Genomic DNA, 23,134 nt, shown 5'->3' with positions numbered 1-23,134 from the left:
AGATAATTATACAAGCTCAAGTTATTACATATATTATTGTCTGAAAATTTACAAAAATGTTGCACATAGCATAAACAGGCTCAAATGAATGTACAGTTGTGTTTTATTTGATATTTCACTGTACTGAAACATTACAGGGAAAATATTTACCACATCTTTTATTTTCTCGCAATTAAATGTAAGGGTCTTTTGCCGTGTTACCTATAGGCCTAATGGTATTTTATACCATGGTCAGCCTTTTCAAAGAAACACAAAAAAAATATTTGTAAATGTAAGTCAGTGTCCTCTGGTTCTGTGGGCCTTTGATGTGTCAATAAGTAAAGGTTTATCTTCTTTCGAGGTCAGAAAACTTTTTATGCTGGGAACTTTGACATTTGATATTAGACCAAAGTGGCGGAGGAGACCATGTAGGGCAGGGGTGTCAAACTCAATCGCACAAGGGGCAAAAATTCAAAACACACCTTAAGTTGCAGGCAGTAAAGGATAAACATTGATTGCAAACACTAAAACTTAATTTTTAAAACTTTAAAACTGTAACTTTTTAACATAATTATAAACTAGATACATAAAATTACCTGCGATAATGCTAGTGTGAATGTTGTAAGCTGAATTTGGCCGCTAAAGATGCTAGAGCTTATAGCTGAAGAATTGATAGCTTAAAAACGCTGAAGCTGATAGCTGAAAATGGCGAAGTTAATAACTTAAAACACTGAAGCTGATACACAGCTAAAATATTAGATAAATTCTAAATTAACCTAAAAAAAATTAGGTCAGCCAACAGCTAACATGTAGCTGAAAAAATACCTAAACTTCAAAATCCAAATAAGGAGTGTTATTACAGTCAAAAAACTAAAAATAAAAACTGAAAAAAGCCTAACCTTAGCCTAACTCCAAAACAACTTAAAAAACTTTAAAAAGTAATCCTAAATTAGCCAAAACAGCTAGTGGGTACCTGAAATACTTCAAAATAGGCTAAAAAACTTGGAAAATGCCAATTTAGCCCAAAAAGCTAATAGAATGCCATTATTCAAAACTTTAAAACTGTAACTTTTTAACATAATTATAAATAATAAAAAGTCTGGAATATTATTCCAGTATAAATGAACTTAAACCATAAAAAACATTTAATATTTTACTCTCCAAAATATATTTTGTAAAAATGATACAAGTTAGAAATGAGCACAAGATAACATTGGGCCGTTAAGAACTATATAATAAAATAATCTAGAGGGCCAAATGTAATTACCCGGATCCGGCCCCCGGGACTTGACTTTGACACTTGATTAGGGCTTTTTTTTTTTTAATAGATATACAGTTAGTGAGGTCATCTCAGTTACAGAGGATTTAGGCTTGGACCACAAAACCAGCCATATAAAAACTATGACTGCAGATGAAAATAATCCTCATAAAACTAAAAACTAAAACTAAAATTAATATCATTTTTTAAACCCCATCTTTAGAGGATTTGTATTTATTCGTACCAACTTTCGATTTAAATCCTATCTGTGCTGCAGCTCCAGCATGAACACTCCTATTTAATGTTTATTGTTTGGATGTTCAGCGTCCGCAAAGCGACAGGACGTTGCCCTATGCTCTGCTGACGCTGTGATGATCTGCTTCGTGTCCAATAAAACATCAAGATCTTGTTTGAGCGATAAGACTGCAGCCAATGGTGATGTTTGAAGAGTTTGCAGATGCGTTCACTGAACCTCGTAAATTCTCCTTCAAAACTCAAAAATGACGCAATTTAAGGCTAGCTAGAGGGGTGGCCGCAGATTTAATACCCATTGCTGTCATGTAATAACTCCGTCTTAAGCTATAGTTTCAGCATTTAACATTGCGTATATTCATGAAACATGAAATGGCTATTTTCTTCAAGACAAGCGTCAAGTAACTGTAAATATTTGCAACTGTCTTTTACGCGTAGGAATGCCATGATGGGCCCTTAGGTGCCTGTTAGTGAAGATTTTTCTTCTTTCTGGGTCAGAAACGCTCCTCGGGTATTTTTATTTTTTTTTGCCGGGAATTATGGCATTTGCATTTTTGGAGTGGCACCGAAACGCACCATGAGGGCCAAACGTTGCACCGCTGTGGGGGAGGGGGACGTTGAAGTTGATGGAACCGCCATCTTGGAAGTGGTCTCTGTCGTGTAGCCGCTTTTAGAATTACTTTAATTGCTTTATTTTTCCCACTTGGACTCAGTTTAGTCTGCGTTTTAGTATCGGTTGGGTCCCGGACAGATGGAGAGATAAACAGCATCCCGGCGCCTTTTCTTCTCCCGCTGTCGGTAGGTGAGTATCCCCGGTGTTGGAAGATTAGCCCGCAGCCCTCAGAGAGAGCCGGCTAACATTAGCTGGAGAGAGGAAACACTTCTGGCCATCTTATCGCCCTGCGCGCAGGCACAGCTGGACCTTAAGCCTGAGATTTCTACCGCTGTTACGGCTACAAGAACACAACCATATTTGTCACAATTATATCAATTAAATTCCTGCTTAAATAATGCAGCTCTCACAGTAACATCTGCTGGTTCCGAGCACCTGACTGGAGTCAGCGGCGTTAGCCTGTTAGCCTGAGCCGGTGTGTTGTCTCCTGTCACAACGACAGTGCTTCTTGTGTCCCGCGAAACGGATTGATGCAAGGCGGCGTTGGTCATCATGACCTCATAATACACTGACCATAACATGCATTATTAAACGTTTGCGTTTTGACGTCCACCTTTATAATATAGAGGAATTCTGGGTCAGTTCAGAGTAAGGCCATTTTCCTGGGCTGTTGATGTAGCATGGGCTGGTTAACCAGTGACAACTTGTGACAGTTAATTAGGTCTTTCTGATGACATGTTTACATCCAAGAGACAGACCAGGGAACTTTTTATCATTCGTAATTTAGACTGTATTAAGCAGAGCTTGAAGTTTCATAAACAAAACAAAAAAGTAATAAATAAACACATTAGTTATATATTTACCAGTTATTTAAAGACATGATTTTAAAACATCTTAAAAGATCATTCAGGTTTGGACAAATATATTTATCGTATCTCAGTTTTGACTTTGAAACAGTAATTTATTTTTCAATATTTCTACTAATAATCCCATGAATTATAAACTATACAAAAATAATAATAATTGAACTGCTTAAATTCTCCTATGACATTATTTTTTATTTAAGTACAAACGTTCCCAGTAGTGTTTTATTATTTTAATTAAGTTTTTAATCAATATCTCACGACCCAAATTTCTTAAAAAGCCATTTTTTATGTTGATCTGAAGCCTCTGTTTCAAAAAATCCCCTTGAGGGTGCACAGCTTTTGGTTCTTAGCTGAGCAGGTCATCCCAACCATCTGATTATGATAGCTCTGTATCTCGCTAGCGTAAATCTTCACCGCTGCTACATAAAAATGTCTAGCCGTATCGCTTTGAGCCGGATGTCAGCTCGGACAAGAAAGTGAAGAATGTCCTGAACATTGATTTACAATCCTTTACAACTGCGGTCAAATGAGCCGCCGTTCACATTTCCGTGGTCACATCAATACTCAGAAATGCAAAAACGAATTGATTTCTTATTAAATTTGTTCTCCTTTAGAAGAAAAATGCCACACACATATACGTTAAAATCTCAAAAACGTGATGAGGGGGGCTTGAAATTCTGTGATTTGAAGATCGCAGGTTCAATTCCTGCTCCACACATCCATGTGTTGGAAGTGTCCTTGAGCAAAGCATTAAACCCCCTCTAAACTTAAAATCATAATTGTAAATATATGCCAATACCCAGTCCCGATGCGATGCTTTTGCAACACATTAAAAAAATATTTCAATGAATACATTTCATTTTCAGATCCAGGTCGTCCCAGATTGTGTCTGAAACTACATAATCGAGCCAGATTTCCGATCACGTGATCAGATCAGCGCATCCCTACAGTTTTTACACCTAAAGTGATTTGCATGTCAAATTTGCGTCGGCCGCCTCAATTTGGGCACATGGCGAATTCGCTGCTTGATGTTTGTCCAAAAATGTTTTCATAAACTTGACGCCTCAGACGCATGTGGGTGGAGCTACTGTCAAATATTTTTAGCCCGATTTCTACATAGAGCAATGGCTGTGTATATCTAATTTACAATGCATGAAAGACACGTATGATGTTAAGAGATCAGGCTTATTTATTTATTTTGAAGAGCTCTATAAAAAAAAATAAAAAAAAAACAACATTGTCTATTATGTCTCCATGTCTTGGTTCAAGAAATAGACTCTCCCAGTGCGGTGAGCTTCACCATCTACTGCAGGAGCTGCGTCTGAATGAAGGCAGCTTTCAGCGGTACTTCTGTCTCTGTGACCTAGTTTGACGACTTGCCATGACGCCAATAGTCTGAGGAGGAAAAAAAAAACATCAAAATTAGAGGAACTATTTTTTTTTTTAATGTACATAAGAAAAACATAAAGTTTAGAATGAGAATGATCAGATTCTCCTCCATGTTGGTTTTTGATTCCACCCAAAGCTGAGTTCCTGATTGGTTGACGAAACATTTCTTCTTTGCCAAAGTTCAGATTTCTTTTTAATCCTGGATGCGCAGCGGTGCCCAAATTGTGCTGCTGCCGGTCCATGAAGCTGCGCCCAATGCTCAAATCGCATCAGACTTGGCATTAAAACGGTTGTGTAAATCACATTTTGTGTGAATGCAGCTTAAGGGCAATAACTGCTTTTCTTATAGAAAGGAACAGCTGTTTGCAGTAAGCGGCAAAATGTTCCTATAATGATCAGAATTTAATGACAATTCTGACAATTGCTTCTTTAATACAGGGAATACAGTGGTCTCTACTAGCTATAATGCAGTATACTTCTTGCGGCCTCATAGTTTTACTTTTTTTTTTTTTTTAAATACAGCTCATTGTGTTCTGATTGTAGACCATTGTCAACCAGTCTCTTCTGTGATGTGTTAAACAGAAATGTTGACATATGCAGCCCCCTCCAAAACTATTGAAGATTCAAGGTCAAGTCCTTTGTTTTGTTTTATTCTAGAACCATTTGGTTTTCAGTTTAAAAGATGAATGAGACTAAAGTTCAGAATTCCAGCTTTTATTTGATTTAATTGATATCTAGCTGTGTTAAACATCTCATGACAGAATACATTTTCTTTAAACTCACCCTGAAGTGGGTCATACCCAAAAGTGACCTCTATATTCCTTCTCTCTAAGTCTTCTTTGAACAGTAGGTTATGATACCTTTACCCCCATGCCAGGATTGGCAGTGATGTCAGTGACTGTCATCAGCTGCTGTTGTTACCTTTGGCCGACCTGTTCGATGTCAGTTCTCATTAGTAGTTTCTTTCTTTTTCAATACATTCTAAATGGTTGTACTGGCTATGCCCAACGTTTGTGCACTAGCTCTGATTGATTTTCCCTCTTCTCAGCTTTAAAATACATTGCTTTCCTCCAATAGACAGCTGTTTGGTTTTCATGTTTACTTAACAGCAAATACAGTTTTCACAGGTGAAACCCAAGACCAAAGATAAGAACTATAAAAGGAAACACCTGAGAAAGTACAAGCATCCATCAGTTACTTGTTCCAATACTTTTGCTCACTTGAACAGTGGGTGGGTTCAAAGAAAAGGTGCTCTGTCATGAGTTTTATAACACATCTAGAAGTCAATGCCATGCAATAAAAGCTGGAATTCTGAACTTTACTCTCATTTACTTTTTGATCTGAAAACCAAATGTCTTCAGTATACAAAAAAAAACAAAAACAAATGACTTAACCTTGCTGTCCCAATTAGGACTGTAACAAGTTTCCGGGTCCTCAGATATTTGCAATCTGCTCCCGAAAATTTGAGTATGAATATTCGCGATATCCAATATGGCTGATTTGCAATCTTTATAAATATAGTAGAGTGTAGTAAAATATTATCTTGGGGCGATGTATTTTTCCTCTGAAATGCAGAATAATTTTAGATTTTAAGGTTATGAACTAAAACAAAAGAGAAAGAGCCGCGCTACTGTTACCTGAAGTAAACAAATCTTCGTGTTGTGAAGCTTCAGGTTTTCAAAGTAAAACTAGCGAGAGCTTTTTTTCTGTTCAAAAATTGAGACTGAAGTTCCGCTCACTAACATAATTTCTGAAAAAAACAAATTAGCTTTAACATCGGGGCTTTACCTTTACTGTTAACATTCTTTTGGTTATAGTAACTCTTCAACAGTTGACGCAATTAACGTAATTCCAGTGGATTCGGAAGCGGAGAAAAGCAGCCTCGCACTCATATGCAGCTCTGCACATGAAGGGCCGATGTAATTAACGTGAATCGGCTGATTCTGCCGCGGAAAAAAACGCCTTTTTTTCATATGGGCTTTGCACCAATATGTAATGCTTAGAACGTAAAATGTAAACTTTGAAGGACTGACAGAACTTTGAGGATGGAAAAAACTGAGCATTTTCAGGTTTTGTTGTCACATGATCAAAAACAACAATGATCTTTTAATGCTTTTTACATTGTTTATGTTACTGCTGAACTTAACCAAAAAGGTTGCCAAAAAAAAAAGTTTTTAAAATGACAAACACAATTTCTTTCTAATTAAATATTTGTGTTTTTTATGAGTTTGTTCATTCTGATCTCCTTTTCTAAATAAAGGTATAAATAATGATAATTTAATACAAATAGTTTCATTTTTCATGCATCCAGTAAAAAGGCACCCACATGGCAACAGACATTTATATAATAAAATAAAAATCGTGGTTTAATTTGTGAATCGTTGAGGTTGATTTGTGAATCGAATTGGATTGCCACCTAAGTAACGATCCACAGACCTAATCCTAATACTTTTAGAGGGAACTTTATATCATAAATAAGCTCATCGGAAAATGCATCATGGTGCATAAATATTAATAAAGCTGTCAACTAGTTTGCTTGTTCTGTTCCTCATTTTGTTCACAATATTTTGTTTTTAGTGCAAGTTATTAACAAACCAATCAAATGCCTCAGTAAAAGCATTTGTTGCCCACCGGCCCCCACCTCGAACATTTATCAAATTCTTCCAAACCGCTTTCAGTGGAAGGGATATGTACGGAGAGAAATAAGTCTCACCCCGATTTATGCATCGTTAATTCCTGATTTGTGCGTAACTTAGAGTTTGTGCATGCGTATTCTTGATTTGTGCGTGTGTAATTCTGCATTTGTAACTCATATAATATATTTTGTGCATAAGTACAAAAAATACAAAATAAAAAAATGCAATTTACACATGCACAAATTAAAATTACAACAGCTTGAAATTAATTGAACACAAATCTTTAAAAATTACGCACAAGTCACCTGTTACAGACACACAAAACCTCAGTTACGCACAAATCTGTGCTGAGACTTATATCACGTCTCAGAGATTCGTCCATGAGTGGTGCGTTTAAAAACGACTGAAAAGAAAACTCTGATGACAGAGTATTCTAGTAGTATTTAAATGCATCACTCAAGGATGAATCACTGAGGCGAGAGACAAGTCTCACCATAGATTTGTTCGTAACTAAGGTTTTGTGTGTGTGTGCGTGTAATAAGTAATTCGTGCTTAATTTTTAAAGATTTGTGTGTGTAATTGGTTTCAAGCTGTTGTAATTTTCATTTGTGCATGTGTAAATTATATTTTGTATTTAAATTCTTTTTTTTTACTTATGCACTAAACTTATTAAAACGAGTTATAATTCAAAAATACGCACGCACAAATCAGAATGTGTCTATTTTCTCTCCATAGTGTGGACTTCCAACACCGTCTTCATGATTGGCGACTGTAGTTGCCACAGAAACGTTGAATCAGACCGACTCGGATCAATCACCATCGTCTGGCTCTAACGTGGCGATGTCCGTATCCCAAAAAAGTTCAATAACTTCACTTTGCTATAGCTAGAAATAAAGCATTTTTTATTGGTGACGTCAAACTCGCTCAGTCCAGTTCTCTCTTATACACTCAAAGTCCCAAGTCCTGGTAGTTGTAGTGGGTTATTCCCAGCAAAACCTCAGCCAAACCACAAGTATGAATTGTGAGGTTGTTTGCTGTGGTTACCACTAGATGGAGAAGCCAAAAAAAATAACATCTGTAATAATATCATTTTCAGTTAAAAGTTCTGATAGAAAAACATTAGCAATGCCACCCAGAAGGGAAATTAAAAAGCAAAACAATGTTTTCTAAAACGTAAAAAAAAATCCTAATTTATCCTTTTCCTTCTCAAAACAATTTTTTTTATTTTTCATTTTTCTTTTGTTTTGAAATGGTGCAGTGGCATTGCTTTTCCAGTTCTGTTCTGCAGTTTTACCCCATAAAAAGGAAATAATTGATTACCCTGTATTTTTATGGATCAGGGCTTTTACACAATTTTTAAAACAAACTATCATTCTCATCAGAGATAAGAGGTTTTCGAAAAATAATGTTATTGATTTTTTTTGCCGCTATTGCATTTATAATTTATTTTGCTTCCTTTACTTTATCTTTATATATATATATATATATATTATAATATTATATTTGTGATGTTGACAGAGCAAATAAAGTAATGTATTGTCAGATAAACTTTGTGCCCAACCGTTTGCAAATATTTATCATGAGTGTAAAGATAAATACTTTTGTCACTGTTTTGCATTGTGTTGGAACATGAACAATGAAGGGGATGCCTTTAGCTAAAAACTAAACTTGAATTATGTGTTTTTTTTACTGGAAATGTATATATGTATATTCATTGTTTAAAAATGCATTTTTTTCCTTTTAAGAAGAAAAGCAGATTGAAAATACAAAGTAAGTGGAACAAAAAGTATTAGTTAGGTGTCTGTTTTTTTTTTTATAGATACAAGTGAAATAATTTTACGGCAAACGTAGATATACACACAAAGTGATTCATGAGGTGTTTAAAAGGCTTTATGTGCAGAACATTTTATCAACAAACCTCCCTTTAGCTTGTCGGCTTCACAGTGTTTTGATATTTCTTATTTACTGAAAACACATCTAAACGTTTGGCAGAAATGGTCTTAAAATTCTTATAGCTGCACATCAAAGTTAGTCATGTTTTCATTTGCATAGTTTCCATGGGCACTTCTCCAAATCCATTGATGACATAGGAAGTTGAAAAATCAAGGTGTGAGTGTCAGGAGTGTGTCATTGAAAGTATTTTTTTGTCTGTTTCTCTGCGTTTTAAATTCAAAATGAGGTTCACAGCATTTTTTTCCATAGTTGAATTATTGTAGGGTAGAGTTTAAGTGCTAGGGTGAGGGTTTTATCATACAGCAACCAACTTTCTCAATGGTGTGACCAATAAAGATCTGTGGTCGCGTCAGTGCTCCCAGTTGTTGGAGGTATTAAAGTAGCATTTTTCTCATTATAAAAGAATATAGAGATTAAAACTGTGTCTGACTATTTCATACTGCGATCGATTTGGGGTAGGTAGAACCCGGCATTTGAAAAAGCTCTGTTTGTGACACAGCAACTGCGAGTGGTTGGAGAATGTGGACCAAATGCTCCGCTCCAATTCTGATGCATCCACATGCAGACAAATACATCCATTAACTTCTTCATATTTGGGATCTGGCTCCAAACTGTACGGTTGGAAGGCGCTGATGTTTGCTACTCTATTGTTAACTTGGGATTGTGACTGTCTGTTAGCTTAGCGGGAGAGAATGTAAACGATGGAATGATGGGATATTATTGTTGGGTTGCTTCCTTGCCAGCAGCCCCATCCAGACCTCTGAGGTGAATTTCTGATGATGATTTCTGATGCTTTGCAGAAAATATGTTTTAAAAAGCGACACGAGCTTTTTGATTTTGGCTAAAAACTGCATAATCATAATTAAAAGACCACTTGGAAAAATTTTCAATAGATACAAATATAGATGTAGTGGGGGGTTTAAAAATGATCTCTGCAACTCTTAGTCTGTCTGTGGAAGGCTGTGCCCTTATTAGGGATAGTTGAAGTTGAAGTTTTTGACAAATATGGAAATATTTAAACTTGACTGACAGACAGTTTGATGGTGGAACTTGTTCAACATGAGAGCGATTTATTTGCCAAAGTTGTGGTGTCTGGATGAAGCTCTAGCGTTGCTACCAAACTGGTGGGATTAGTTGAATTTGTGAGAATATGTTCAGTCGCAACACTGCAAATTCCTGGAGGGACTGACTTGTACACCAGTCATAAACATCTTCAACAGAGGTGTTAAAATAGTTCAGGGTGTTTTCCTATCAGCACACTTGCATGACAGGTTCTGCACAATACCTGATGACGTTCTTCATCTCTTGTAATTTTAGGAAAAAATACGGAAGTGGAACTGCACAGCTGATTTTGTTCTTCTTGCTGTATTTATGTGCATTGGCTATGCGTTTTCTATGGTGTGGGATTATTTAACGTTATATATTAGCACAAGAAGGTATCGCACATCTTCTTGAAATCAGTTGTAGGATTAGTTTGAGGTAAATGCTTTGGTTAATCCTTTTTTTTCCTTAGCAGTGCATTTTAGGTGAGTGAATTTTTTGTTTTGTTTTTTTTTTCTTCATTTGAGCCACTTGATTCTTTTGTCATTAAAGTTGTATGCTAGCTTTTATCTCAATATTTTTATCTTGTTTTGTGGCTGTAAATGTATCTCTGTACTTGGCTCAGAACTTCCCAGGGCAAACTGCAACTAAAGTGTCAAACCTTTCTCTTCATGTATTGTTCTTGAGTTAAACCTCTACTAAAAATGATTTAAATTCTTAGTTAAATTTTTTGATCTTCGTGTTATTCAGATCTCAGAAGGGTGGATAGACGATACGTCTATAAAGTTTTGCAATGCAAAAAGAGCATGAAAACTAAAAAGTGGTGAAATTTCTGCGTTTAACCCTTCTGCTCTCTTTGGGGTCCAGATGACTCCAACCACATATTGATGTGTGATTCCTTCCATGACAAATGTGGACAAAGGTGGACAGGATTTTATGTCTGCCATGGACATTAGTGAAACTCAAAAATCAAAGATAAAAAAAAGTTCAGCGCACTGTCTTGGGGGGTCCAGATGACCCCACTCTTAATATAAACAAGCCAAGGAGAGCGGAAGGCTTAATAGAATTACTTTCAAAATAAAGTGCTAATAAGTTAAATAAAAGCTCTAGGACAGAGAAGTTACATTGAGTTAGTAAGACGGAAGTAAAAAACATTCTCTAACTACTAAAGGAAGTTCATGTCAAAGTTTTTTGTTCCACCCCATATAGTTAAATACAGAGATTATTATTAAAGTCCCACTCCAAATATATTTTGATTTATTGTAAAATCATCCCTAGTGCTTTCTTAATCGTGATTATGCAGTGTTTTTTTCCCAAATCAAGAAGCCTGTCATTTTTTGAGACATATTTTCTGCAGACCATCACTAGTTCATCAGAAATTCGCCTCATAATTGTGAGCGGAAGCAACGCTACAATAATATCCATCATTCCTTTGTTTACACACTCTCCCACTAGCTTAGAGCACCTCACACCCCCAAGTTATGAGTGTAGTGAAAAAAAAACAAAAAAAAAACACTGAGCAACATTGGAGCTATGCAGCCGTTCAGTTTTGGGCCAAATGTCACCTCAGACGAGGAAGGTGATTAGGTTAAATGATCCATTTGTCTTTTAGTGCATCCATCAGAATTTGAGCGGAGCAGCAAGACTTTAGCCCACCCATGGCAGCTGCCGCGTCACAAACCAGAGCTTTTTCAAACAGCAAGTTTTTATCTGCCCACTGATTCATCACAACGTTGATAAAGAAATAATCAGAAATGCAGTTTTAATCTAAAATTCTTTTTTATACGTCATCCATCAAGAGAAAAATTCTATGAAGAACATGTTAAAAACACCAAAAATAAAATTTTAAATGAAGTGGCTCTTTAAAGCCAACATCTACCTGTTGATTCCAGATTTAGTTATTTAATGTTTGTGGGGTTTTTTTGTCATTAGTTTACCTTCAATATACATTCTTGTTGTCATTTTGAATCAAAGACTAATGGTAGATGTCTTCTAAACACAGATAGTGTAAGTGTTCTGCAGCTGAGAGCATCTGCTCAATGTGTCTGAAGAAGCCTTTTTGGTCAAATTGACTTAGGTTTTATTTTAGGTTTCTTGTCCTTTGTATTTTTGAAGTAACAAGCAAAAAATGATTATCCTTTGAAAAGGTGGAAATGAGATTGTTTTTTATTTATTTTTTGATAATTTACTTTAACTTCATATAGTGTGCAAGAATTATACAAAGTTGTATTTTTGATCTAATTGAAAATATGACACATTTTGGCTCCTTTTGTAAAAATCTATTTCTAAGGTTGTGTGTTGTTTTCGCTTGTTTGCTATAGTCCTACTTTTTGGGGAAAAAAACAAGAACTTTCGATCGATGTGCTTTTAGATCGATCAGTTGTTCAGTTGTGAGACAGAAAAGGCAAGGTTTTTTTTATTGAATTTCTGGGCAGGAATTGTCTTGGTGAACAGATAAAGATACTTCTCTTAAGTTTGAGGATGATTGTGTTGTAATGTCACAAAAATACAGTTTCTGCTATGAACAAAGTGCTTTTAAAATAACAAAAAGTCATATTCAAATTGCATTATTAGCTCCTTTTGTGATCTGTCCTGTTGTTCGTCTTCCACAGGTTTGTGAAGCAGGTCTGCCTGCCTGTCAGTCCACCTGCCTGAACATCCAGCTCCCTGGAATGGGCCACGATTTCCAGAGACTAGAGCAGCACTCTTTGTAACCTGAGCCCTACTGTCTGGACTCCAGCATATTTACAGGTAGCTGCTAAGACAATATGAGGACCCTCATGAACTAGGACGCATACATGCACAGTAAACAGTAAAGTTTCATACATTATTTTTGTAAACATTTTGCTTTTTTTAACTTACTCATCAAGCATACACATAAAAAGGAGTCAAAATTTACAAGTTTCTAATTAAGCTATTTTTTATGAATTTGAGTTTTTTTGTACGTAGTTAAGAGAGAACACAGATTAGGAGATGGTGTGATTCTACAGAGTCCCCTTCATTATTGAAGCACGGCTCCACCATCTTCTTATCTTTAAACTCTTTTGGTCTTCAGAACTGAAACTAGTTTGAGTTTGGATTTGTGTCATCTGCTCCAAGAAAGTCTACAGAACTTTACATGACCCAGTTGCAGGTCAATGTCAACTGTCACACATTTGTGGTGCTCAGCTGTTGGAATCATCCCAAAACCGAACCGTTCAATACGCATTTGAAGGTTCAATACGACATTTTTCATAATACGCATTTTATTTATTCAGTACCACTGTGAGGTGCCTTACACGTGTCTGAGTACTCATGTCTTCATGGCTGAGCCCGTCAGCTGCAAAAAAAATCGTTGCTCACTCTCCCCCTCCCTGCCAGAAACTACCTTGCCCATCCTACGGGAGTTGGAGCAAAGGAAAATAAAAGTTTAGCTAAATGTTAAAAACAACCGAGAAGCTTATCTTTTTACATAAATACCTAAAGGTACATGAATAAATGACTGACAGCTAAGAGATACTAAACTTTACTTCTGTTGCTGTTATTTATTTGGACTTCAAAGTAAGTCGGTTTTAAATATTTTAAATTGGTTCAGTTTAGATTGTGCATGACATCCACCTGTCAAAATTTAAGAGAAGTGCTTAGATTGTTGCAGTTCATTAAGTATTGAAGAATGAGACACTTTAACATTCCATTATAAGTTATGATGTTTTTAAGAGTTCTACTTAAATGTGATTCTGCAATAAGTGCCAAGAACTGTCCACTTAGAAAAAAAAAACCTGATTGTTTGCTGTTATTTATGTTTGCAAAATAACTCCTAATCTGTGGAATTGTAGGATTTCAGGTTTTTTTGTGTTCAATACATGTCGAACCGTGACGCTTATATGGAGGTTCATATCGAACCGGGAGCAAACGGTATTGTTGGGTCCCTGGTGCTTATATAAGTACATTTATATATATTTATATATGTATATATATGTATGTATGTATATATATATATATGTATATGTATGTGTGGATTCAGTATTTTTCCCTGTGTTTCAGTTTTATTTGACTTTTTTTTTGTTTTCTTTGCCTGAGCTTGACATGCATTTGTCCTTCTTTTAGAGCCACCATGTTTTGGAAATTCGACCTTCACACCACTTCTCACATCGACACACTCTTAGAGAAGGAGGATGTGACGCTCATAGAGGTTATGGATGAGGACGACGTTCTGCAGGAGTGCAAAGCTCACAACCACAAGCTGGTGGACTTCCTGCTGAGACCTCAATGCATGGAGGACCTGGTCACTTTCATCACGCAAGAACCCGATGCTGATGTTGAGGAGAAGGTTAAATACAAGTAAGAAAATATTTAACATCTGAAACATAAAGATTCTGCTTTCTTAACAATACCATTGCAGCTTGCCCAAGTCTTCTAAAAGTCAGCATCCATCTTCAGAACCCATTGAATCCCTTTTGGGGTCACGATGTTGCTGGAGCCAAACCAGTAACTGTTGGGTGAAGGCAGGGTCCACCTTTAGCTGGTTGTCCATCTCTTGCAGGATCACGCATGCAGTCCTTGGGGCAGTATAGAAACACCAATAAATAATGAGGCAGGTTTTCGGACTGTTGGAGGTAACACATGCATGTGCAAGGAGAACATGCAAACTCCATACAGAAAGAACCAACCTGGGACTTGACCCAGGACCTCCTTGCTTTGAGGCAAGAGCGCTGACTACTGCGTCACCATGCAGCTCCTGAAAGCCAGCATATTAAAATACATTACCATATTTTTCAGAATAGGATTCCAGAGTTGATGTCACAGCAGACAAAAAAATACATAATAAAGCAGGAAAAATTGTACATAAGTTGTACTTTTGGGAAAAAAGTTTGATGCTTCTGAACAACTCAGCCAAGCCTGTAATGCTGCTGTCACACCGAACGCAATTCACGCGGCAATTTCACTGCTCATAAGCTTGGGTACGTTCATAAACTTGGCTCTCCAAACGTGTGTGGGAGGAGCTACTGCCAAATGTTTTTAGCCTGGCAGCGTTGTTTGCATTTATTTTAAAATAAATAAAAAAGCATCAGTAATGACGCCTCCATGTCGGGGTTATTAGATCATTCAGAGATTCTCCCAATACAGTGAGATTCATTCTCTACTGCAGGAGCTATGCCTGAATGATGGCAGCTTTCAGCGTTACTTCCATCTCTCTGTAGTCCAAGGATGGAAAAAATGAAAAGAAGAAAATAACTAGAGGAACTTTACAGGAATCCCTCACTAGAACACGGCTCACCTTTTGTGGTCTGACTGTGTGACAGATTTTTTTTTTTGAAAGGTATCAGTGTCAATCAATTCAGATGTACAGAATACATTCAGTTTGCAAAATTTCTGTAAATCTTTGGTCGCAATCATAACATTTTTTTATTTTCTATGATACTGGACTTCTTTTTCTATGAAGGGTTTATACTTGAAGGATTTTTAAAGTTTGTTGTGAGAGGTTACAGAAGAGTTTTTTTGGCACTCAACTCCTCCAAATAAATAAATGAGAGCCACTGTTCTCTACTATTTTTCTAAAGATCTCAAATCAACGACATCACAAGTATTCATACGCAATTTCTCTGGAACAGATCGTGTCCATCTGTGGACTTGGATCCTCGTTAAATTCTCCACAACCACCAGGATGAGAGGAATGTTCTTTTCCTCCTAAGGATCTAGAAACTGCACCAGTCTTTGTTCATCGTGTCTTTAGTTTGTCTGTTTAAGACATTCAATGTTTTTTTTTAATAGTATTATTATTGATATTGTCATTACTGTTTTTTTTATTTAATATCCGTTTGCCATGTTTGCACATTTGAACTCTGATGTTTGTGTACTTGACTTGTGGATCATTTTTGAATTTGAAAAAAAGTATATTTATGCATCAAGACACATGGAGGCCACTTTGGTTCATGGTGGAAAATGAATGGATCTCAATGAAGTCATTGTTGTCTAGATTCTTCCTGCCCATTCTCAGCTAATGTCTTCCTAATGCTCTGTCTGTATTTAACTATTTAAATGGTAACAATATTCAATGTGTCCTATTTGTTTGTTTGGAGTTTTATTTCTTCGTATGTTCAGATTAAACATCTTTTAAAGGTTTTTTGTTTTATTTTGTGGGTTACAAAGTAACATAAATAAATGTTGACATTTTCTGATATGGTTAAGTGATTATAAACATCAAGCAGCAGTACTGTGTTTGTAATGGTCTGTATTGAAGTGTAAGAATTATGCTAAAGGATGGAGTCTGGTTTACTTGAACACATTGTTGTGTTCAGTCTTATGAGCAGTGTCTTCTTCTGCAGGTATCCCAACATATCGTGTGAGCTGCTTACATCAGATGTGAGTCAGATCAACGACAGACTGGGTGAAGATGAAAAGCTGCTGATGAAGCTCTATGGCTTCCTCAAGAACGAACCACCTCTCAACCCACTCCTGGCCAGCTTCTTCTCCAAAGTGCTGTCTATTCTTATAGGACGCAAGCCGGAACAGGTATGAGGAGGAGTCCATCTGATGTACTTTAATCCAAGTACAAGTCCCTCAAGGTTTCTGTCCTTTTGATTCCATGTGCGTCTTGTTGCTTAACAGATAGTAAATTTTCTGAGGAAGAGGGAGGACTTTGTTGATCTGATGATCAAACACATCGGGACGTCGGCCATCATGGACCTGCTGCTCAGAATGCTGACCTGCATTGAACCACAACAGCTACGTCAAGATGTTCTCAATGTGGGTAACAATCATCCTTTGGTCACGTGTGCTTCATTCATTCCTGAGTTGAAACCTAGGATCTGAAAACTTCACCTTTGGTGTTTTAAATGGGAAAATTGGCTCCACAAAAGTAGATGAAAAAAAACTTCAGTGAGGAGGTAGTCAAAGACCAAATCCAAATTCTTCCCCAACCTTTAGCCCTCCAAACAGAAACGTATAAAAATGTCTTCTAATTTGGATGTTGCTAACCCTTGATGACGTCGTCAATAGTCGCCGGTCAGCTATAGTGCATAACATGGGTTTTATAACTTTACAAAGTCATGCTAAAACAAAAAGTAATTTCTTACATTTAACTGTAAACTTCTGTGCTTCAGAGCACACCTATGTGAAGAAATGTTTCTCCTCCACGCCACAGCGCGACGCGAATCGCCCTCATGGCAGAGGGACACACACCTCTAAATCTCTACAGCTACCCCTTAAAATAACAGTTTTAGACATCACTAACGCTCCAAAGACCCCTACAATTTTATGGGTAGGGAGAAACCATGGGTAAAAATTACATTTTTATCAAAGAAAGCTAGAAGGAAGAATGGAAGCATGAGCTAAATATCACAAAGTTTAAAGCAGTGTGAAAATGTTCCTAAAGAAAATTAGAAATAATCTGTACACAAACATTAATTAAAGGTTTTGAGGAACGACCTGCAGCAGACTGTTCTTTAGTAGACTGTATTGCGTCATTTCTGGCATTTACATGTTTTGTTATTCACCAGAGGAGTTTTTAAAACCTAGAGTTTGCAATTCTCTAAGCCCAACTTTTAATTACTGAATACTAAATGCATTTCCTTCCATTAAAAAAAGTCTGAATCGTTCAGAAACGAGCATTTGTTTTAAAACCATCCTCCCCAAACAAATACTTCGTCTGAATGTGGACTTCTTTCATCTTTTTTTTGTTAACCCCTCTGATGTTGCTACTCACATCTGACTTTTTTACAACTCACATTTTTTTGAAAATGTGCATCTCAGGATGAGATTGTGAAATGAGTTCTGTTGTTGTTTTAATTTATTTTTTATGAAATATTTATCTGTAGTGGCTCAATGAGGAGAAGGTCATTCAGAGGCTGGTGGACACGGTCCAGCCGGCTCAAGATGAAGATGTAAGTTCATCCACACTCACTACAGTTTAAATTGTCATCTTTCCTCTGAGGAGTCAATTTGAAGAACTTTTTGAGTCGGTTCAAACTGCAGCTTTATTGATTGTTCTCTCTGTTCTCTTGTCACAGAGACACTCCAATGCCTCACAGTCTCTGTGTGAAATCATCAGGCTGAGCAGAGATCAGATGTTCCAGGTCCAGGGCTGCTCGGATCCTGACCCCCTTCTAGCCACACTTGAAAAGTATGTGATGACTATCTGGTGTTGGTTTGACTTGTCTATATTACTAAATATTCATTCATTCATCCATTCATCTTCCTGTCCGCCTGTGAATGTTTGTGTAGTTTCAAGTTGAAGCCTCTCCTTCATCTTTCCTTCCACTCTCTTCTTCAGGCAGGAGACGGTGGAGCAGCTGCTTGCCAACATTTTTGAAAAGGACAAGAATGAGTCTGCAATTGTCAGCGTTATACAGATCCTTCTCACCTTGTTTGAGACGCGGAGACCAGCGTACGTCACACTCTTGACATCTTTGAGCTGACCGAATGTCCTCATCACCTCCATCTGTACTTGTTTAAAGGTGAGGTTGACTGAGAGTTTTAATGTTGCAGGTTTGAGGGCCATATGGAGTGTCCCCCCGGGATGTCCCACCCATCATTCTCAGTCAACCACAGCATCCTGGAGGCTGTGCGGCCTCGACTCAAAGACTTTCACCAGCTGCTGCTCGAACCACCGAAGGTACAGAGACCTCCTCTTCCTCGCTGTGACCGACCATCATCAGATCTTCTCTTTGAGTAATCGGTGTGTTTCTCTGGCAGAAAAATGTGATGAAAACTACATGGGGGGTGCTGGACCCACCTGTGGGAAACACTCGCCTCAATGTGGTCAGACTCGTGGCCAGTTTGTTGCAGTGCAACAATCATAGCATCAACACAGAACTCATAAACCTCAACACACTGGGAGTCATTCTAGTAAGTAACATCTGTCATGCCACTCAGCAGAAAGCTGTACAGCAACAATCAACTGTGGAAATGTTATGATAAAAACACTATATAAAGACTAAATTAAGCAAAGGTTATGTCTGGTCTAAATGGCTAACAAAAAGATAGTTCCCAAAGTGAACTCTATTCTAAATCATTTACCTTAAGTGTAAATGATTGAAAACTCTTTAGGCGGTCTTAAAAGCTGAGTATAAATGTGTGGGGGGTTTATTTTTTTTTCGAAAAAAGCTTAGTTAATTCAATTTTCAAAATAACAAAATCAAAAGGGTTGACTTAGCATCATTTGAGGATACTTGACAGCAAAAATAGGCCAAGACAAAAACAAAGTGGCTTAACTAACAGGAAACAAACTAATCTAATGGACCTGAAAAAGAAAAATCAAGGTCAATTGATGCTATCATGCCTTTGACACAAATGTGAGAGAGCTACACAAAAAACAGACAACAGTCTTAAAAAGTCCCACTCAGAATGTCTTTTGATCTATCTTTGAAGCAGTCCCATTATAATTTTTCATTATGAAAATAAAAAATGCTGCCGCTTTCTGCAGAGCGACAGGAGTTCATTAGAAATTCACCTTTGAGTTGACTGTTGATGCAGAGTAAGCCCATCCCCCCTTCCCATCACAGCCCCTCACAAACCCAAGCTAACCTTAGCGATACAACAAGAATGGTGAGCGATAATGGAGCTATTCATTTTTGATCCAGATTCAAGCTCAGACGAGGAAAACAAAGACATACTTAGATCTATTTGTCTGTAAGTGGATGCATCAAATTGGGGCAGAGCAGGAAACCTGTGGTCCGCCAGGTGTTAGTATGTAACAACCTCATGTTTCAATGGCTTTTTTGTCTCCTTTTGATTCACCACAACTTAAATGAAAAAATTACACAGAAATTCAATTTTTTTTTCTATATCCTCCATCACAAGAAATATACTACAAGAAGATTATCACAATTTATATTAAAGTGGGTTTTTAAAGATCCTGATCAATCAAGAATACAACCAGATTCTGACAAAACTCTAAAATCTCATGAACCCTCTATCCAGATGTTTTTAAACTGTTCAGAAAGCAAGAGAAGATGCTGTACTACGGTAACTCTGACAACATCTCAACTAAAAGCTTTTCCTGAAGGCATTTTTTCATGTTTCTGATTTACAACAACTTCATCAAATTTAAACTCAGATTTGCAATTTTAAGCCTCGATCATGATAAAAATGACTTAAAAACATGTTTTAAAAACCCCAAAATACAATTTAATGTCAGAGTGAGTCTTTAAAGAAATATTAACTTTACAAAACTTATGTTTGTTCAATAAGGAGGAACCAAGAATTGCATAAAAATGCATTCTATAAATCCATAAAATTTACAAATAAATGATCCCAGTTGCATCTGCCAGGTGAAAAATGATTGAGTGAGGAACTTATTCAAATGCTGTAGCCAGAAGACCAGCCATTTCCTCTTTGCTATTTTCTCATAAAAAAGCTCCTGTTTGTTCTCCAGCAGGTCTTTGTCAAATCTATCACCAAACTGCTTGTCTAACTCTTTCTATCCTCAACAGGACATGTATTTCAAATACATCTGGAACAACTTCCTCCACATTCAGGTGGAAATCTGCACAGCCATGATTTTGGCTATGCCCCCAGCCCCCACAGACATGCAGCCTGACACGGAGCAGGAACAAGCAAAGGACAGCATCCTGATCCGACATGTAAGACAAAATCATCATTAAATGTCTTTAAAGAGACGGGGTGTGTGCTCGGTGCTTAGTTACGAGGGAAACAGAACTTCAAATGAACAAAATTGTTGCTCTGAAAATGAATGTGAATCCACTTTACTCAATTTCTTGTGTTTCTGCTTCAGCTGTTTGAGAAGAGTCAGTTTATTCAGAGAATCGTGGACGCCTGGAGCTCCAACGAAAAAGAACAGTAAGAAGTTCTGCTCTGCAGTCCACTTCCTGCCGGTGACGAGTTTCATATAACGCACCACGTGATTATTTTGTGCATCACAGGGCAGAAGGTGGCCGGCGACGAGGCTACATGGGTCACCTGACCAGGATAGCCAACTCTATAGTTCACAACAGTGACAAAGGTCCAAACGGACCGCAGATACAGCAGCTCCTCTCTGGTGAGGCTCAAATGAAGTTCATTCAGTGTTCAAGTCAAGTCCAGAATAACTGATATCATTCAAGCGTGTTATATTGCTATGATTGATGTGGTTGCTCTCTTTTCAAGTTTTCAGGAACGATTACTACAATATGCCAAAATTAACCAGAGGGCTACTTTTAATCTGTAGTCTCAACAATAGTCTTAGAGGTAGATAAAAATATAGATGCTCAAACAAAAGCATGAGATTAAACAATTGTGACATGAGATCAAATAGAAGCATCAGCTTTTCAAATGACTTTTTGATTTGATTGATTGATTTATTTCAAGCATACTTTTTAATATTTATGTAAATCAAAGTATCATCTGTATACATTTGAATTAAAAGATACACAAACCAGAAGCTGTAAAAACCCTGTGGGACCCCCGTCTTTGGTCTTATTTTTGAATATGTGTGATGCAGTGAGCGTTCTCTACTTCTGGGTTCCCTGTGTTTGACCTGAATGACCTGATTGTGTTTGACAGAGCTGCCTTCAGAAGACAGGGAGAGATGGGAGACGTTTGTATCTGGGCAGCTGGCTGACACAAACAAGAGAAACGCTGTTGACTTGGTGAGTGACCATCATGTTGTAATCACGGGATTGTTGGTAAGCTGTTTTTTGGGTTGTTTTAACACCTAAACAGATTTTTATCCCCTCTTCTCTTTGCATAAATGTTTGTGACTCACCTCTTTGCAGTTGTCTGTTGGCAGTTTACATAATGTTGTACGTCAGATGTAAAAAGCCTTAATAAAACTCACAGAGAGCTTTGCTATATCAAGCAGCTTTACAGACCTTCCACCTACTATTATATAAAGCAGTGACTGGCTGCCAAATAAGGGACTATTTCTGGTGTTACAGTTGCACTCTGAAGCTGTTTCTTATTGTTTTATTATTAAAAAAATGAATTTCTGATTGAAAATAGCTTACCTTTGTGCATAATTGATGGGTCTTTTTTATCTGAAAAAGTTTTTATTGACAGATAGCACATCCTCAAACAATAATAAAAAAATGTGGAAAAAACATTCTAATGAATGATTTGTAATCCTGAATGTTTTAAGCATGAACACTCTCCTCTAAATGTATGAGGACAAGTTGAGGCCTTTGTTTTTACTATGGACGGAAAATGTTTGTCTTTGAAAGATGAACATCAGACATGAGGTTTTATTTTATGGTGGTTACATCTAGATTTGACAAAAAGCTTTCACATCATTTTTTTATGTGAGAAAAAGTATTAGAACAGACAGAATTAAGATGTAAGTGAAAAAAGGTTAATATTTAATAATATTGAATGAAATGAATTATCCTCACTGTCCCAGTGCCTTTGAATGGAAGTGTAGCTGTCTGCTGTTCTGACTGACGTTTTTCTTGGTTGAACTCTCCCTCAGGTGAACACTCATCACATCCACTCTTCCAGTGATGATGAGGTGGACTTTAAAGACAGTGGGTTTCATCCGGACTCCTCCCTTCAACAGGTAAGTTCTACACATGAGCGCAGATGAGACCAATCCTCACCAGCCTCAAACACTCTTGTTGCATTAGCTTCATTTACAAACATAGACACATTTCATTCTAATATTGTGGAATACAGTGTGCTCTTTTTAAATTTCATTGTCTGATACCTAAAGAGGGCATTTCTTTAGAGTTATAGCACATTGTAAAAGTACAAATATGCCTGAAAATGTTTAAAGGAACAGTGTGAGACTCTGCAGAGCAGCTGGTTTCATCTTCAAGCTCACAGAATGGTTGATGAAGCTCAATGAGGGCGGCTTATTCTGTAGAGTCACATACCTGTTTCTCCTGTAGTTGTTTTTATAATTGGACAGTAAAACGTTTGTCCCACATCACAACCATTTTGAGCATATCTGTGCTTTTGCAGGATTTTGTGAAATTTACATTTCCCACCAGTTTATTTATTTGCTAAAAATATTAACAGAACTTATTAAAAACATACTCTCTTACTCTAATTATCTGTTCATCGAGCTTTGAAAAAAATCCCTCACTACTATTTCTCCTAATCAATAACAAGTTGGTGCATGTATGTCCCATAATGCCTCCTGTTTTTTCAAAGAAAGTTGGGACTGGGTGACATGTGCCTCGATCAGAGCGAGTGCTTCACAGTCAGGTCCTTCACGAAACTGACCCCATTTTTA

At 37.1% G+C, this 23,134-nt stretch overlaps 1 protein-coding gene and 1 long non-coding RNA gene across 8 annotated transcripts in view; one reads left to right on the top strand and one right to left on the bottom strand.

The window, feature by feature from the left end:
* Positions 1–1,306: 1,306 nt before the first annotated feature.
* On the bottom strand, positions 1,307–2,794 carry LOC118598817. Its single transcript, XR_004947985.1, has 2 exons — positions 2,513–2,794; positions 1,307–2,442 (listed from the first exon to the last, which is right to left on the bottom strand). It is a non-coding gene; the product is annotated as an uncharacterized LOC118598817 (long non-coding RNA).
* The window catches only part of ppp6r3 (protein phosphatase 6, regulatory subunit 3), a 37,180-nt gene continuing 15,802 nt past the window's right edge, over positions 1,757–23,134 (top strand). For 3 of the 7 annotated variants that reach the window (XM_024281622.2, XM_024281618.2, XM_024281624.2), the window contains exons 1-15: positions 1,758–2,291; positions 12,600–12,738; positions 14,074–14,307; positions 16,293–16,479; positions 16,576–16,713; positions 17,784–17,849; positions 17,976–18,088; positions 18,239–18,352; positions 18,454–18,580; positions 18,661–18,813; positions 20,400–20,549; positions 20,702–20,766; positions 20,850–20,965; positions 21,469–21,554; positions 22,370–22,456. In XM_024281622.2, coding sequence (XP_024137390.1) covers positions 14,081–14,307; positions 16,293–16,479; positions 16,576–16,713; positions 17,784–17,849; positions 17,976–18,088; positions 18,239–18,352; positions 18,454–18,580; positions 18,661–18,813; positions 20,400–20,549; positions 20,702–20,766; positions 20,850–20,965; positions 21,469–21,554; positions 22,370–22,456 — 1,629 coding nt within the window. In that variant the 5' untranslated portion in view covers positions 1,758–2,291; positions 12,600–12,738; positions 14,074–14,080. Of the gene's footprint in view, positions 2,292–12,599; positions 12,739–14,073; positions 14,308–16,292; positions 16,480–16,575; positions 16,714–17,783; positions 17,850–17,975; positions 18,089–18,238; positions 18,353–18,453; positions 18,581–18,660; positions 18,814–20,399; positions 20,550–20,701; positions 20,767–20,849; positions 20,966–21,468; positions 21,555–22,369; positions 22,457–23,134 lie in introns of all 7 variants that reach the window. The other 4 variants (XM_024281623.2, XM_024281620.2, XM_024281621.2 and 1 more) reach the window with 3 other exon arrangements.

The sequence above is a fragment of the Oryzias melastigma genome, linkage group LG6, assembly GCF_002922805.2.
Source record: "Oryzias melastigma strain HK-1 linkage group LG6, ASM292280v2, whole genome shotgun sequence".
Classification (NCBI taxonomy): Eukaryota; Metazoa; Chordata; class Actinopteri; order Beloniformes; family Adrianichthyidae; genus Oryzias; species Oryzias melastigma.
The sequence above is the reverse complement of the archived record's forward strand: the minus strand, read 5'-3'. Positions and strand labels throughout refer to the sequence as shown.